Raw genomic sequence first — 17,455 nt, forward strand, 5'->3', positions numbered from 1 at the left:
TGATGTCCTTGCCACTTTGTAGGCATTCTAGGTGGATCATGGAGAAACAAGTAAACTTTAGGGAACAAGCTTTGTTCCAAGCATTTTTTTTTTCCCCAAGAACTACATTTTGGAGACTCTTGCCGCAGTTTTAGCTAGTTTTCCTCATGCATTTGCCACCTAGCAGTTGGGATCCTCCTTGTGGACATGCAGATCTCAGGCTCAACTCTACCTTCAGCAGCTTGTTCTTCCTTTGCATTCTGCTAAGCAGACTCTTGCTAAGTTGGCCTCCATGAATACCATCCGTTCTGCTTATCATGTTCATGCTCTATTGAGATTTTCCTTTGATCACTAGAAACTACGGCCCAGACACCAATCTGGGGGAACCCTGAATTCTTTGACCTGCCTTTCTCAATTGACTGCACTACCTTAGCAGCCAATGTTCACTCCTATGAAGTGTTCAGGCTCAATTTTGGTTAAGTTACTTAAACCAAGGAAGTAAATCTAGATTCTGTTAGTCAATCATGGTCAAAAGCAGAAATCACAATGCATTATCTTTCTAGAGTGTATGTAATATGATTATGAAGTTTTAATCTTTGTTTCTGACCTAAGTTCATTTTAATGAATGATGAATGATGAAAGTTAAGACTCCATAACTTTTCTTTTCCCCTGTAGATAAATCTTGGCTCCAGAGCCACATTCTATCCTACTGTCATTCATTTGGAATCTGTCTAAAAATCAAGTACTTTTGTTTGTGTGTGGGGGGGGCATTTAAGGGCTAGTCTTTTAGTTATATTATCTTTTAGAACCTTTACATCAATGATTGCTAAAGTCCACATGTCCCTGTTTACATGTATGGCTTTAGATAATGAGTTTCATGTTCTTATCTTCCTGGTCAAGCTTTTATTTAGACCACAGATTTCAAGCCACAAAAAATTGCATGACTTTCATAAGACTGAAAGTAGTGAAGAGGTTTTATACCTAAGTCACTTCACGGTATTTCATTTAGTTATTTTTCAAGGTATTCAAACTTAATATGTAAATTTCGATGTTTCGACTTTATTCAATTCTTATATTTTCTCTTTGATTTTGAAGTCATTTTAGTTGTTATTTCTTGTGTGTGTGTGTGTGTGTGTGTGTGTGTGCTCATGCATTTGCATGTGCACATTTGTGTTTCTGCACGTGGAGGTCTGAGTTCATGTCAGATGTATTCCTCAGTTGGCTTTCACCTTTATATATTTGAGACTAGGCCCCTTACTGAACCTGGAATATGCTAATTTAGATAGATGAACTGTCAAGTGAGGGACAGAGACCTATCTATTTTTGCCTCCTACTTGCTGGGTTTAGTGTCTAGAACTGCTACACATGGCCTTTATTTAGAGGCTGGAGATTTGAACCCAGGTCCTCATGTCTGTGCAGCACATACTTTACTGATTACACAATCACCATAAACTTCCTGCTTTACATTTTGAAAATTGTCATGTCCCTCTTCTGCTTAATTCTTTTTATTCTATTCCTTCTTTTTTTAAATTTTTTATTGGATATTTTCTTTATTATTTCAAATGTTATCACCTTTCTGGTGTCCCCTTCCAAAAGCTCCTATCCCATCTACCATCACCTAGCTTCTATGAGGGTACACCCCCATCCACCCACCTACTCCTGCCTTCCTGCTCTGGCATTCCCCTACACTGGGGCATGGAACCTTAATAGGACAAACTCCTCCCACTGATGCCCAACAAGGCCATTCCCTGCTACTTATGCAGCTGGAGCCATGGGACACTCCAGAGTCACTCAGAGCTCTGGGAGATCTGGTTGATTGACATTGCTGTTATTCCTATGGGGCTGCAAAACCTTTTAGCTCTTTCAGTACTGCCTGCAGCTTCTCCATTGCAGACCCCATACTCAGTTTAATGGTTGGATGCTAGCGTCTGCCTCTGTATTTGTAAGGCTCTGTCAGAGCCTCTCAGAAGACAGAGACAGGTGTATCAGCAAGCACTTCTGGGCACTCACAATAGTGTCTGGGTTTGGTGACTGTATATGGGATGGATCCCCAGGTGGGGCAGTCTCTGGATGGCCTTTCCTTCAGCCTCTGCTCCACACTTTCTCTCCTTATTTGCTGCCGTGAGTATTTTTTCCCCTTTCCAAGAAGGACTGAAGCATCCACACTTTGGTTTTCCTTCTTCTTCAGCTTCATGTGGTCTGAATTGTATGTTGGATATTCCAAGGTTTTGGGCTAATATCCACTTATCAGTGAGTACATGCCATGCGTGTTCTTTTGTGATTGGGTTACCTCACACTGGATGACATTATCTAGTTCCATCCATTTGCCTAAGAATTTCATGATGTCATTGTTTTAAATAGCTGAGTCGTACTCCACTGTGTAAATGTATCACATTTTCTGTATCCATCCCTCTGTTAAAGGACATCTGGGTTCTTAAGAGTTCCAGAAAATTATAAATAAGGTTGTTACGAACACAGTGGAGTATGTGTCCTTGTTAAGTGTTGGAGAATCTTGGAGTGGTAGAGATGGGTCCTCAGGTAGTACTATGTCCAGTTTTATGAGGAATGAACGGACAGATTTCCACAGTGGTTGTACCAGCTTGCAATCCCACCAGCAATGTAGAATTGTTCTTTTTTTTCTGTATCCTTGGCAGTATCTGCTGTCACCTGAGTTTTTCAACTTTGCCATTCTGACTGGTGTGAGTTAGAATCTCAGGATTGTTTGATTTGCATATCCCTGATGACAAAGGATGTTAAACATTTCTATAGGTGCTTCTCACCATTCAGCATTCCTCAGTTGAAAATTCTGTTCACCATTTTTAATAGGGTTATTGGATTCTCTGGAGTCTAACTTCTTGAGTTGTTTGTATGTGTTGGATATTAGCCCTTTATTGGATGTCGGATTGGTAAAGAACTTTTCCCAATCTGCTGGTTGCCATTTTGTCCTATTGACAGTGTCCTTTGACTTATAGAAGCTTTGCAATTTTATGAGGTCTCATTTGTAGATTGTTGATCTTAGAGCATAAGGCATTGGTGCTCTGTTCATGACAATTTCACCTGTGCTTATGGGTTTGAAGCTCTTCCTCACTTTCTTTATTTCTTTTTCTTTCTTTCCTTTTTTTTTTTTTTTTTTTTTTTTTTGAGATAGGGTTTCTCTGTATAGCCCTGGCTGTCCTGGAACTCACTTTGTAGACCAGGCTAGCCTCGAACTCAGAATCCGCCTGCCTCTGCCTCTGGAGTGCTGGGGTTAAAGTCTTCCTCACTTTCTCTTCCATTAGTTTCAGTGTATCTGGTTTTAAGTAGAGGTTCTTGATGACTTGAACTTAAGCTCTGCACAATGAATTTTGCTCCTTTATCAAAAATCAAGTGAACATAGGTGTGTGGGTCCATGTCTGGGATTTCAATTCTATTCCATTGATCTACTTGCTTGTCTATGTATTAGTACCATGCATTTTTTTTAATTTTATCACCATTGCTCTGAAATACAACTTGAGGTCATAGATGCTGATTCCCCCAGAAGTTCTTTTATTGTTCAGAATACTTTTCACTATCCTGGGATTTTTATTCTTCCAAATGAATTTGAATATTGCTCTTTCTAAGTCTACGTTGAGTTGGAATTTTGATGGGGATTGCATTGAATCTGTAGACTATTTTTGGCATGATAACCATTTGTACTATATTAATCCTGCCAATCCATGAGCATGCATGAACTTTCCATCTTCTGAAATCTTTGATTTCTTTCTCCAGAGACTTGAAGTTCTTGTCTTACTGATCTTTCACTTGTTTGGTTGGAGTCACACCAAGGTACTGTATATTGTTTGTGACTATTGTGAAGTGTGTTATTTTCCTAATTTCTTTCTCAGGCTGTCCTTTGAGTAGAGGAGAGCTACTGATTTGCTTGAGTTAATATTATAGCCAGTCACTTTGCTGAAGATGTTTATATCAACTTTAAGTGTTCTCTAACTGGAATTTTTGGGGGTCACTTAAGTATACTGTCATATCATCTGCAAATATTGATATTTTGACTTTTCCCTTTCTGATTTGTATCCCTTTGACCTCCTTTTTTGGTCTAGTTGTTCTGGCAAGGACTTTGAGTACTATATTGAGTAGGTAGGGAGGGAGTGGGCAGCCTTGTCTACTCCCTGATATTAGTGGGATTGCTTCAAGTTTTTCCCCATTTAGTTTGATGTTGGCTACTGGTTTGCTGTATATTATTTTTACTATATTTAGGTATGGGCCTTGATTTCCCGACCTTTCCAAGACTTTTACCATGAAGGGATGTTGGATTTTCTCAAATGCTTTCTCAGCATCTAAGGAGATGATGGTTTTTATGTGTTCTTGGATTCAATGTGTGAGGATTTTATTGAGTATTTTTGTATCCATATTCATAAGGGAAATTGGTCTCAAGTCCTCTTTCTTCATTTGGTCTGTGTAGTTTAGATATGAACATAATTGAAAATCATAGAACAAGTTGGGTATTGTTCCTTCTGTTTCTATTTTGTGGAATAGTTTGAAAAGTATTGGTATTAGGGCTTCTTTAAAGGTCTGATAGAATTCTGAACTAAACTCATCTGGTCCTGGGCATTTTTTTGGTTGGGAGAATTTTAATGACTGCTTCTATATCTTAGGAGTTATGGGAATGTTTAAATGGTTTATCTGATCCTGATTTAACTTTGGTACATGGTACCTGTCAACAAATTTGTCCATTTCATCCCGATTTTCCAATTTGGTTGAGTATAGGCTTTTATAGTAGGATCTGGTGATTTTTTTTGAAATTCCTTGGTTTCTGTTGTTATAGTTCCTTTTTCATTTGTTAATTTGGATTCTGTCTTTGTGCCCTCTTGTTAGTCTGGCTAAGGGTTTATTTGTTTTGTTAATTTTCTCAAAGAACCAGCTCCTGGTTTGGTTGATTCTTTGTATAGTTCTTTTTGTTTCTACTTGGTTGATTTCAGACCTGAGNTTGATTATTTCCTGCCATTTACTCCTCTTGGCTGTATTTGCTTTCTTTTGTTCTAGAGCTTTTATGTGTGCTGTTGAGCTGCTAGTGTATGCTCTCTCCAGTTTCTATTTGGAGGCACCCAGAGTTATGAGTTTTCCTCTTATCACTGCTTTCATTGTGTCCTATAAGTTCGCTTATGTTTTGTCTTAATTTTCATTAAATTCTAAAAAGTCTTTAATTTCTTTCCTTCTTTTGACCAAGTTATCATTGAGTAGAATGTTGTTCAGCTTTCAGGTGTATGTGGGATTTCTGTTGTTTTTGTTGTTATTGAAGACCAGCCTTAGTCATTGGTGATCTGATAAAATGAATGGGATTATTTCAATCTTCTTGTATCTATTAAGCCATGCTTTGTGACCGATTATATGGTCTATTTTGGAGAAGATACTATGAGGTGCTGAGAAAAAGGTATATTCTTTTGTTTTAGGATGAAATGTTCTATAGATATCTGTTAAATCCATTTGGTCCATAACTTCCGTTAGTTTCATTGTGTCTCTGTTTAGTTTCTGTTTCCTTGATCTGTCCATTGACGGAGAGTGGGACAATGAAGTCTCCAACTATAATTGTGTGCAGTACGATGTGTTTTGAGCTTTAGTAAAGTTTATTTTATGAATGTGGGTACCCTTGATTTTTCAGCATAAATTTTCAGGATTGAGAGTTCACCATGATAGTTTTCCTCTGAGGAGTATGAAGTATCCTTATTTATCTTTTTTTGATAACTTTTGGTTGAAAGTCAATTTTATTCTATATTAGAATGGCTACTTCAGATTGTTTCTTGGGACCATTTTCTTGGAAATTTTTTTCCAGCCTTTTATTCTGAGGTAGCATCTGTCTTTGTCACTGAAGTGAATTTCCTGTATGCTGCAAATGATGGTTCCTGTTTAATATATCTAGTCAGTTAGACTATGTCTTTTCATTGGGGAGTTGAGTTCATTGACATTAAGACATATTAAGGAAAATGATTGTTGCTTCCGTCATTTTTTTTTTTTTTGTTAGTGTTGGAATTATGTTTGTGTGGCAATCTTCTTTTGGGTTTGTTGAAAGAAGATACCTTTCTTGCTTTTCCTAGGGTGTAGTTTTACTCCTTGAGTTGGAGTTTTCCATCTATTATCCTTTATAGGGCTAGAGTTGTAGAGAGAAATTTTGTAAATTTGGTTTTTCTTGGAATATCTTGGTTTTCCAATCTATGGTAATTGATAGTTTTGCTGGGTATAGTAGCCTAGGCAGGCATTTGTGTTCTCTTAGGGTCTGTATGACATCTGCCCAGGATCTTCTGGCTTTTAGAGTCTCTGGTGAAAAATCTGGTATAACTTGATAGGTCTGTCTTTATATGTTACTTGACCTTTTTTCCTTACTGCTTTTAGTATTCTTTGTTTTTTGCATTTGGTGTTTTGACTCTTATGTGACAGAAGGAGTTTCTTTTCTGGTCCAGTCTATCTGGAGTACTATAGGCTTCTTGTGTGCTTATGGGCATCTCTTTCTTTAGGTTAGGGAAATTTTCTTTTATAATTTTGTTGAAGATATTTACTGGCCCTTTAAGCTGGGAATCTTCACTCTCTTCTATACCTATTATCCTTAGTTTGGGTGTTCTCATTGTGTTCTGCATTTCCTGGATGTTTTGAGTTAGGATCTTTTTGCATTTTGAGTTTTCTTTGACTACTGTTTCCATGTTATCAATGGTATCTTCTGCCCCTGAGATTCTTTCTTTTATCTCTTGTAACTTTGACTCCTGATATCTTTACTAGGTTTTCTATCTCCAGGGTTGATTCCCTTTGTGATTTCTTTATTGTTTCTATTTCCATTTTTAGACACTGGATGCTTTTGTTCAATTTCTTCAACTGTTTGTTTTACCTATGTTCTCCTGTGTTTCTTTAAGGTAGTTATTTATGACCTTCTTAAAGTCTTCTTTCATCATCATGGAATGTGATTTCTGATCAGAATCTTGCTTTTCTGGAATTTTGAGGTGTCCAGGACTTGCTATAGTGAGAGAACTGGGTTCTGGTGATGCCAAGTAGCCTTGGTTTCTGTTGCTTAGGTTCTCGTGCTTGCCTCTTACCATCTGGTTATCTCTAGTGCTACATGCCCTTGCTATCTCTGACTGGAGCCTGTCCTTCCTGTGATCCTGATTGTGTCATAACTCCTCAGAGTCTAGCTGTTTCTGAGATTCTGTGATTCTGGTATCCTGAGATCCTGAGTGTCTCAGATTGCCTGGGATTTAAGCTGCCTCTGGGATCCTGAAATCCTAGTGTGACCAAGCTCCTGATATCCTGTAGAGTCAGAGCTCCTGGGAGTCAATCCTTCTTTGGGTTTTGCAGGGGTGCATAGGGTACCAGAGTGCTGGGTTTGCTTAGGGCACAGCTACAAGCCAGAAGGAACCCTTGCCTTGGCCTGAGTGGGATTTCTGTGTCCCTTGATCTATTCCTTCTAATATTAAATTTGGCTCTGTATTTCATCAGTTGCCATTTGCATTCCACTGCTTTCATTTATATTCAAATATGTTAATATCTCTGTTTTTATCTTTGCTTGTGAGAGAGTCCTATAGCCCAGGCTGAATTAAACTCAAACCTCCTGCCTCGGTCTCCCAAGAACTTAGAGTACAGGTTTAAGGCTTCACAATCCCTTTATTATTTCTGCTCATTTGCTTTCTGTTGGATATGTTGCTTCAGTACTTTGATTGAAAGCCAATGACTCAAAGAAGTAAGTAATAAGTAAATGTCTAAACAATGCCTAACTGTGAAGGGTGGTAAATATTTAGGAAGATTTCCTTACCTAACTTAATTCCCTCATTTAATTTAAAAATAAATATGATCTTTGTGCCTGTTTCATTTAACTATAAACTAGGGAAAGTAAAATACACATAAGCATTTATTTTAAGTTATTATTAGTATAAAAATGCTCTTTTTTTATACTAATTTTCTAGGAGAATTAAGGTAAATGTCAAAGTAATAGTACAGGGATGACATATCTTTACTGTGAGTCTATTCCTTGTGACCTTGAACTGTTCTTGGTGGTAGGTACGTTTGTATATCAGATTGCATAATAAATATAGTCAATGAATTTTTTTTATGTTTTAACATTAATTGTCTCACTTATCCATAATGGTTTCTATATGTTATTCCAGGCAGAAAACAGTTCCTGGGTCTCACTTAATTCTGAATCATTACTGATTGAGAAATCTAGAATTATGAATGTTGTCATTTTATCTTTTTTTTAAATATATAACCCTAAAAATGGCTTTCAACTCCCCCACAAACTCTCACTTGGAGGTCAACAGCCTAATCAAAATAATTATGTTTTGCTTCTTGTTTAAGCCTGTACCATTAATCCAGGTGTTTTCTGGGGCCTTTTTATGTAATAAGATTATTGCTCTCTGAGTGACTACAGCATCTACTTTCTTCCGATACAGACACGATGTGGTCTCTCCAAACAAACTCAACAAAGGAACTTTTCCATGTACAGAAGTTCCTCCATGGAATGGCTTTCATCAAGAGGGTCTTAATGCCTAGTTGCAGGCATTATGAGCATCTGAAACAACTTAAATGTTTCTCTAAGCTAGCCACAGATATAGATGGTGCAGAAAATAAGAATTATTTTTGTTTAATTCAATAATGTTCAGAGACATAACTTCAAACCTTAACAGCAGAGTAAGAATAAAACCAGGCATTTGCTGAAGCCAGTTCTCAATGAATTTCACGGACAAAGAGAACCACTTCTGGATGCTGCACCAACTATTTCAGTCTTCTAGAGGGAACTCTAAGCAAGTTCCAGCTGTCTTGAGTTTACCAAAGCAGTAAATTAGGCTAACTCTGAAGTTCCCAAACTGTTTCTGAACAGCAGCTGCTGTAAGGGTTCTCTGTCCTCGGACTCCCTCCTTGCCTGTCTGTTTCCAACCAATCTTCCACAAATATCCTAAAACCATTTGCCCAGGATATGAAAATAAAAACAGAATCCACTGCAACCCACTGGGTAGCTGACTTAACACTGGAGAATTAGATGGGGAAATTACATAAAAACAAAACAAAACAGACAAACAAAACCCACAAGTGGTGCCTGCTATCTGCTCATGGAGGAGAAAAAAAAGTTCATGTTATCATTACTATTGAGGAATTAATTCATAGTTGAGTTGGTCACATTTTATTGGTGGACACATCAATGGGTTATCCTTACATAGTCCTACAGCCCCTTATATACGGCTTACTTTCCACAGAGTAGTATTGCGTCACAGGATAAAATGTATTCTTCATTAAATTGTCTTGTGCTCTGGAGTTTAATGACAAAAAGGATGACCTGTGTCCTATCATAGTGTGTCCCAGGAAGGGGCTCTTGTATAATATGAGGTTAGGATCCTAAGAGGTGAGGGAAGAGCTGTCATTATTATGGGAGCAGTTGCCCAGTGTCTCTCCCTTCTATTTCAAGCAGCCGTATAACTACACAGACAAGAAAACATTCCTGAATCTGTTCCATGCACGTTTAAGAAAACAGGATTATATCTCATAAATAAATCTTTACCCCATGAATCAACCCTAAAAACAGTAGAGGGGAGCATGCTCACGGCCTATCAATAAAACTCAGAGTTAAGCAGATGTGAAAGAAAATCATGATGCAGTATCCTTATCAGATTCTGGCAGTGGCTCTTATTCAAATGGCAATTACTGGCAAAGAAAATTTAGCCTCGACTATTTAGAAAAGTGGCTTTATTGAATTTACAAACAAGGACCTACAATTTTCCATTTCCTTAGCAAGATATTAAATCAAGCAAGCTAAGTGTGTCATCATGACTATAATTTACGTGATGTGACATGACAGTTAAGATGTACTGTGGTAATTTCTGAGAGCTGGCAGTATTATTGTAGTATCAAAAATTTATATGGTTCAGTTATTAAGGCAAATTGTTTCATTCATACTGAGGAAGCTGACAGCAATCCACTGAGGGCTTCCACGGTACACCAGAAAATGCGTGCCATAGTCAAACAATTTGCACACTCCGTTACCATCGTTTTGCTCACTGAATGGAAATTGGGACAGAAGCAGGCAGGGCTTTGTGGAGTAAGAAAGATCTGCTGTGGAATATGAAGTGTTTCATTGTGGGTGGTTAGAAGAAACAGTTCAGCCAGAGGCGCGAAGTTATCTTTGGGATCCAACCACTATGAACAGGATGTCCAAATTCTTTGCTCTGCTGTTATTTAATATCCCATTTGTTGGTTTGAGTTTCAGCCAACAGAAAGAAAAGGCATATGACCAAAAAAAGTAATAATTGAAAATATGATAATGGTAATTTCTATTCGTAGCCGCCTTTAATTAAATAAATTTTAATACAGTATGAGAGAGAGAGAGGGAGAGGGAGGGAGAGAGAGAGAGAGAGAGAGAGAGAGAGAGAGAGAGAGAAAGAGAGAGGGGAGGGAGGGAGGGAGAGAGGGAGNGAGAGAGAGAGAGAGAGAGAGAGAGAGAGAGAGAGAAAGAGAGAGGGGAGGGAGGGAGGGAGAGAGGGAGGGAGGGAAGATAGATCTGAACCTCCTCTGATTTTGACCCAAATTTCTTCCCGAAGCTCCTTTTGGGAGTAAGAAGAAGTTTATTTCTATTTTTACTTTTTGGCAATGTTAAGCAGAAGAAACTCAAGCTGCATGCTGTTTTGTTCTTGTCAGGAATATAGGAGATTTCTAAACAGGATAAAATGACTTCAAGTGATAAAAGGCCTAGCAAATAAAAGTTTAATTATATTTTATCACAGCTATTGAATTTTATGCAACATATGCTGTCTCTTTTAAAATACATGCTCACTGAAAACCTACTTTATTCCTTCCCACATTTTTTCACAGTAGTATTTAGAAGCCTGTTAAAAATAAGAGAGCCTGGCTATAAGTAGAAATGTTTCAATCAACTAAATTTCCAATTCCCATTCACGGAGCAGTACATGAGTCACTATTATTTCTGTTCCTATTGCTCACATATTATACAATACAGTCAATAATTGTAAGTATACGTTTGTTTACTTAATCAATGAAGGTTTTTTTTTGGTATTAACAATAGGTTATTAGAGAGGACAGGTGATAATGTTATCCCATCACCAGCTTCTGGTGTAATGAATGAGGTAACTTAATCCATGACGGTATTCATTTTCATTACAAGAAAAATATTCACAAAATTCTTAAATTTAGTTTTTATAAAATGGTTTGGCAAAAGAAAACAGAATTCTAAACTTCAAGAAATACATCTAGAGAGAATTAATGTCCAATAGGAAAAGCTTTACACACACACAAACACACACACACACACACACACACACACACACACAGTAAATTTTCAAGGTCAGTCTCCTTATTTATCTCTGTGTGTATTTTACTTGTAAGTCTGCTTGAAGATAGCATGTGGTTTTAATATGGCAAGTTCTATCTTCTTATAGATAGGTACTTCTGTCTCCAACTTCTATAAAACATGTAGTTTGCATGTACCTCAGAGTAATATTAAAATAGATACATAATAAATCAGTTTGTCCAGTTAACATGAATATTAGATGGAAGGGTAAAGGCAACTACTTGGCCTCTCACTTTTGAATTAAAATTGAGACAGACAAGGAAAACTTTATTTTAAAAAAAAAGCTATCTTAGACTACTGTAAAAAAATAGTTATACTTAAATAAACATGTCATGGCTTCCTCCAATGTCTAAAATATGTTTTTCAAAAATATTAATACTTACTCACTCAAAAATTTACCTGGAATTTAAATGAAAATCTAAGAATGCCATAGGCCTTTGATATCTCCTATGACATCAGACTTGCCACATAGAGAATGCCCAACTTGATCTCATTTAGTTGCTTCTGTAAATTTAATTCAGTGTGTGTTAGATTTTCATTTAAAATTATTAAATAAACTCACTTTCTAGATAGGTCAGTTAAAATATAGTTGCAAGAAGAGTGTCAAAAATGGACTTACCTTGTTTCCCAGATATGGAGCTGGTGCACTCCAGTAGTAACCATCTGGCAGGGACCGCCGGGCCTCGGAGTTACTGATGCTGATCTGTTGAGGTGAGTCAGGGTTATCAAGCTGGGGAGCCATCTGAATGCGGCCAGAGAGGTCTGTGAGATACCAACCATGCATGTCTTGAATCTGAAAGAAAATACAAGCTCATCAGTTACAAAACACAAATAAACACACAAACAAGAAACAGCAGCAGCTTTTATTCTCTCTGGCATAGTGATTGGGGTTTTTGACTACAAGTAGGGAAAAGCTACTGACACTGTAAACATAGGAGATATGTATATTATGTATATCATCATTATTACCATGTATATTCACATAGAATCCATTGTTTATTTTATTGAAGTTTTTGAGAATCTTAATAGAACTATATCATGATCAGTTTACTGTTTCCTAAAACTGTGATTCCAAGCATTATTTGTGTGCGCATGAGTGTGAGTGTGAATGTGTGTGTGTGTTCCTCATTGCGCTGTACTTGGCAGTGTTTGAGACATGGTCTCTTGCTTACCCTGGTGCTGATGTAAGGAGACTGCATTTAAGCCTGGGGATTCACCCATCTCAGTCTGCCACTGCTAGGATTATTGATGTCCCACTGCACTAGCAATTTATGTGAGTGCTAGCAGTTTAAACTCGGGCCCCTTTGCTAACTGAACCAAAAATAGAAATCCACTTTAATTTATATCATGTGTTATAATGTTGTATAATATATCAAATAATTTGACTTAGAATTTCACATTTTTCATTTCAGTAGTATTTCTTACTGTCTTACTAAACGTAATATCTCATAAGTGTTGCCTATGCATTCATAAGGCAGAAGACAAAGGAAATCATACATGCAGGACCTAAAAGGTTCCTTTCATTCAATATTTCCTTTCTTCCTATTTTATGAATTTTCTGTTTTGAGGCTCCAGGTCATCTGAATCCACAATAATGTTGCTATGACAACGTCTCCCAAAACTGTACACATTCTTTGCCATAGGATCAGCAGTACTCTAGGGACTCATAGCCAGGCCCAGAAAGGAATCATTTTAAAGGAGGAATAAAAGATGAGTAATGATTTGTTTTACAGCATTATACCTCAGTCAAGGTCAAGTATACGCTCCCTCTTCCAACTGAAACCATCTTGTATAAACAAGACTGTTTGCTGAACTGGAAGGCTAGGAGATACCAGGCTTGTATTAGTTTTATCATCTCTGTGACCAAACATCCAACATCAACAACTTAAGAGGGGAAGAATTTATTTATTTTTTTCCATTTTCCAGATTTGTCTATCACAGTGGGCAGATTGTAGTAGAGAAGAACCATTTAACTCACGACAGCCAGTGGGCAGGGCATAAAGAGAAAGAGTCCATGGCATGATGTCTGCTCCCAAAACTTGCCCCACCATGCCTTACTTCCTCTGACCAGGCCCCACACCCAGTGTTCCTACCATCTCCCAATAGTCTATTCAAAATTTTCTTCCATGAATAGAATAAACCATTGATTAAATGAGAGTCCTTCTGATCCAGATGTCATTGCATAGATTGAGAGGACTCCTCTACCCAGACTACAAGCTGATAACCATGGTTATTCACCACAGGGGCAGCCAGCTTCAGAATTTTACTGCCTGCGACATAATTTATGTTACAAGCGATAGCAATCACAGTAATAAGCTAACAATGTATATAATAAATATAATTTTAATTTTCTTTTTATGTAGAGATTATTTGATTTTTGTTCATTTTAAAAGCTTTGGGACAGTGAAGACTGCTTTGGTCAGAAGAAAATTTCAAACCAGGTCAAAGGCCATTGGCTAAGTAGACAATAGTAAATTCTGACCTTTGGTTCCCGTTTAGACTTTAGCTGTCTTTGTGTGTTCTGAGACAAGGCTTTGTACCTAATCCCTGTCCATGAAACTTAAATCTATTGGTGCCATGGTCAGAGATGTTATGCATGATTCTGTAAGATTAGAATTTGAGCCCATTCATTATTATTTCCTTGAGGCTTGAAATCAATACTTTGGATAAGTATACAGACATAAGAGTACATTCAGAAACTACTTATTTCAAACTTGACGTATGAGCAATATAAACAGATCCATATTAGATGATGGTGTTCTGGATTCATTGGCAGACCAAAGCTGGGAGAAAGAAGTGTTTAGGAGATAGTTTTTCAGAATAGCAGTCTGTAGAACATGACTATATGTGGCTCTGCTGTTCATAATCTATTAATAGCTATCCAGGTGGGACACCAAGTGTCTCAGAGGCTTTTGTCTTGAAATTTACTTCCTCACCCACCCTGAAGGTCCCTTTCCAGCCTGAATCCTCTATGCTCTGCACTCATAGCCCAGCCAATGTAAAAAAAGGCAATTCCCAGATCTCATTTACTACTCATGTTTTCTCCTGGGGAAGAGATGGCCCTCCACAGGCAGGCCAAGGGAAGCACAGTGGGCAATGTGAATAAAGATATAAGACATGTTTATTTTGAGAAAGATACTCTAAGTTATCGCTGAAGAACTAATAAGTCAGGTTTTTCTTAAGTGACACATGGATTGTGTTGGTGAATGGAACTGCAATATTTACTATGGTGCTCTTAACATTTCTTCTCATACCTCTTGTGCTTAGGGTGAAAGCAACACAATTTTTATTATATTTTCACTTTTGGGACTTAACAGTTATATCAACTTCAGAGAGGACTCAAGCTATACATTTAAGACAATATTTTAATAAAGATGATTTTAGATGTGTTTGTGTGTGCACTCTTGAAGGAACACATACACACATGTGGGTAAGGTAAATGCATATCAGTAGGGGAGCCCACAGAAGCCAAAAGAGGGTGTAAGATCCCCTGGAGCCAGAGTTACATGTAACTGTGAGCCATCTGTTGTGGGAAATAGGAAGCAAATTCGAGTCCTCTTCAAGAGCATTAAGCTCTAAGTTATCTCTCTCGGCTACATATAAAATATGAAAGGCTTGGAGCCAAAAATACAGAAATAGCATTGGAATGAAATTCTATGCACCTTCATTTTATTCAAGTTTAAGTTGTATCTAGGGTTGCTCTGTGGGTTTTGTTTGTTTGTTTTTTCAATTTCCTATAAGAGAACAAGAGTAACAGAGAAAGGGAGGCACACACAGGGCAGGGTGTCGGGGCAATGAGCATCCTTACATTCCCGTAGGTCCAGTAGGAACTCTGGCATCTGTTTGATACCCCTGAGCAGAAACACTCCTCACAGCCTTTCTGATTATCTTCTTGCAAGTTGAAGAAACCAGATTTGCAACGGCTGCAGTCTTCACCTTCAACATTCTCCTGAAAACATAGAGAGCTGTGTTAGCAACGGAGGCACCCTTCAAGGGAAGACTGGGATCTGTGCCTGCAGAAAGAAAGTATAACTACATTTCCATCCATTTCTAAAGCACCGTGTGTAAGTGTAGACAGCAGCTCTCAGGTTTCCTGTTATGATCCATTGTTCTAACATTACAGCCCATGTGTATGGTGGGGTTTACCGAGTGCTAAGCAATATACTCAAACTTCTTATTTTGATCTGTATTAGGAGTATAGATTAAAAACTATCATAAATCAAAAACAGTGTTCATCTATTGAAAGGTTGGGCAGTATTAGCCTAAGCAATCTGTGTTAGGAAGCAACTTTACCTTCAAATATGCAATGAGCTTAAAACATTTATATTATACAAAATACTACAGGTTAAAATACATGGATTTGAGGCCAAGCATAGAAAGTTGAGATGTGGGAAATTCAGGGCAAATATGCACAGCATATTCCTGATCTTAATAAATAGAAAAGAGGGAAATGTTTTCCCAGATTAATTTCTTTCAATTCACTTGCACACTTGCCTAGTGGGTTATCTATATAGTAATCTTATGGAAGAATATTCTATATAGTGGGGTATCTATATAGTAATCTTATGGAAAGATATTCTATAGTGGGTTATCTATATAGTAATCTTATGGAAAGATATTCTATATAGTAGGTTATCTATACAGTAATCTTATGGAAAGATATTCTATATAGTAATCTTATGGAAAGATATTCTTGCTTGCTGCCCGTTCTCCAGATTACTTTCATTAATCCTCATCCTAGTACATGGAAAACATATTTGCTTATAGGTGAAGCTATGATACGTGTCCAGAGGAATGAAAGCTGACTATAAATGAAAGTCTGGGCAGGGTGTAATCTCTCCAAGAAGTGGTAAATCCTGACCAATACCTCCATATGAAGGCTTCTCTCTCCTGAAAATAGATGTCTAGCATCCTAGGCATGTTCGATTCCTCACACCCTCTTCCTTGCATTCTTCTTCTACCTCACTGTGCAGCATTCCCTTTCTTTCAGGAGCTAACTTGTTTCCCAGCTCTTCCTATCACCTTAGAAGCATTCCTTTATTATAAGCTCAAAACTATATCCTGACATACAAAGATTATTCTCTCCCAGCACATGTAATATTTAGTCAGAGGTAGAAACCCTCATGTGCATATATTCCCAGAAAATAACAGGTTCCTAGAAAATGTTGAGTACTGGTTTTATACAATTTTATTAAGATTAAACAAATTGCTCCATGGTAGTGGTTTTATAATACCAAAGTATTATATGTGCACAGTAGATACTTATTAAAAACATTTGAAGGGGTAAGGATATGGTCCAGCAGCAAAATGCTTGCTGCCTAGGAATGAAGAAAGACAGGAGTTTTAGCACCAACATCCAAGTTAATAAACAGAGAAACAACAATAACAAAAGAATAAGCAAAACAGTAGGATTCTGGGTACATAATATGGTAATCCCACCACTGGGGAGCCATAGTCAGCAATTCCCCAGGGCTTCCTGTCTACCTAATCCAAGCTGAATTGGCAAGCTCCAATTTCAGTGAAAGAGCCAGTCTCAAAATATGAAGGTGGAGTGTGATAGAGAAACACATGCAGCATGGCCTTGTCCGGCTTCCACACAAATATACACAGAGACAAACATTCATACACATACACAAATGTACTTGAGTAAGCCAAGATTGAAAGAAGGGTTGGTAAAATATAGAAAAACAGAAAACAGAAAATGGTCCCCAATAAGAGGAAACTTGCAAGAACAAGAAAAGAGGTTCTCCTTAGTTTTGAAAAAAATTTACTAAAACCTCAATTTTTGTTTCTTCATGTCTGGGACCCACTTAAAGCCCCAACTCACTGTACATATCTGGGGGCCTCTACCAGGTGGCATGCTTATAGTGTTATTTCATATCTTAATTTTTAGTATTTTGATATGTATAGTAATGAAGTGTGATTACTAAAAGTTTCACCAGTTTTAAAATTTCTAGGCTGATTCCAAATATTTTGAGACAGTAGAAATCAGCAAGGGTAATCAATCCCCTCTCAGACCCCCTGGGACAAGGAAATCTCCAAAGCAGTGGCGTGAAGAGCATCTTCAAAAGCGCACACAGGCAGAAAAGATGAAACACGCCTATAATTATAATTTAGACTTTTCCGTTGAGGACACAGTACAGCTGTTCTGAACACCATGTTCTTCTG

The 17,455-nt window shown here is 37.6% G+C and overlaps 1 protein-coding gene across 1 annotated transcript in view; it reads right to left on the reverse strand.

Moving 5' to 3' along the window:
• Positions 1-17,455, reverse strand: part of Lama2 (laminin subunit alpha 2) — a 454,349-nt gene that overhangs the window by 310,502 nt on the left and 126,392 nt on the right. Inside the window, exons 11-12 of the mRNA XM_029532909.1 lie at positions 15,096-15,236; positions 11,907-12,080 (exon numbers count right to left, since the gene is read on the reverse strand). Coding sequence (XP_029388769.1) covers positions 11,907-12,080; positions 15,096-15,236 — 315 coding nt within the window. The remainder of the gene's footprint in view (positions 1-11,906; positions 12,081-15,095; positions 15,237-17,455) is intronic.

The sequence above is a fragment of the Mus pahari genome, chromosome 21, assembly GCF_900095145.1.
Source record: "Mus pahari chromosome 21, PAHARI_EIJ_v1.1, whole genome shotgun sequence".
Lineage (NCBI taxonomy): Eukaryota > Metazoa > Chordata > Mammalia > Rodentia > Muridae > Mus > Mus pahari.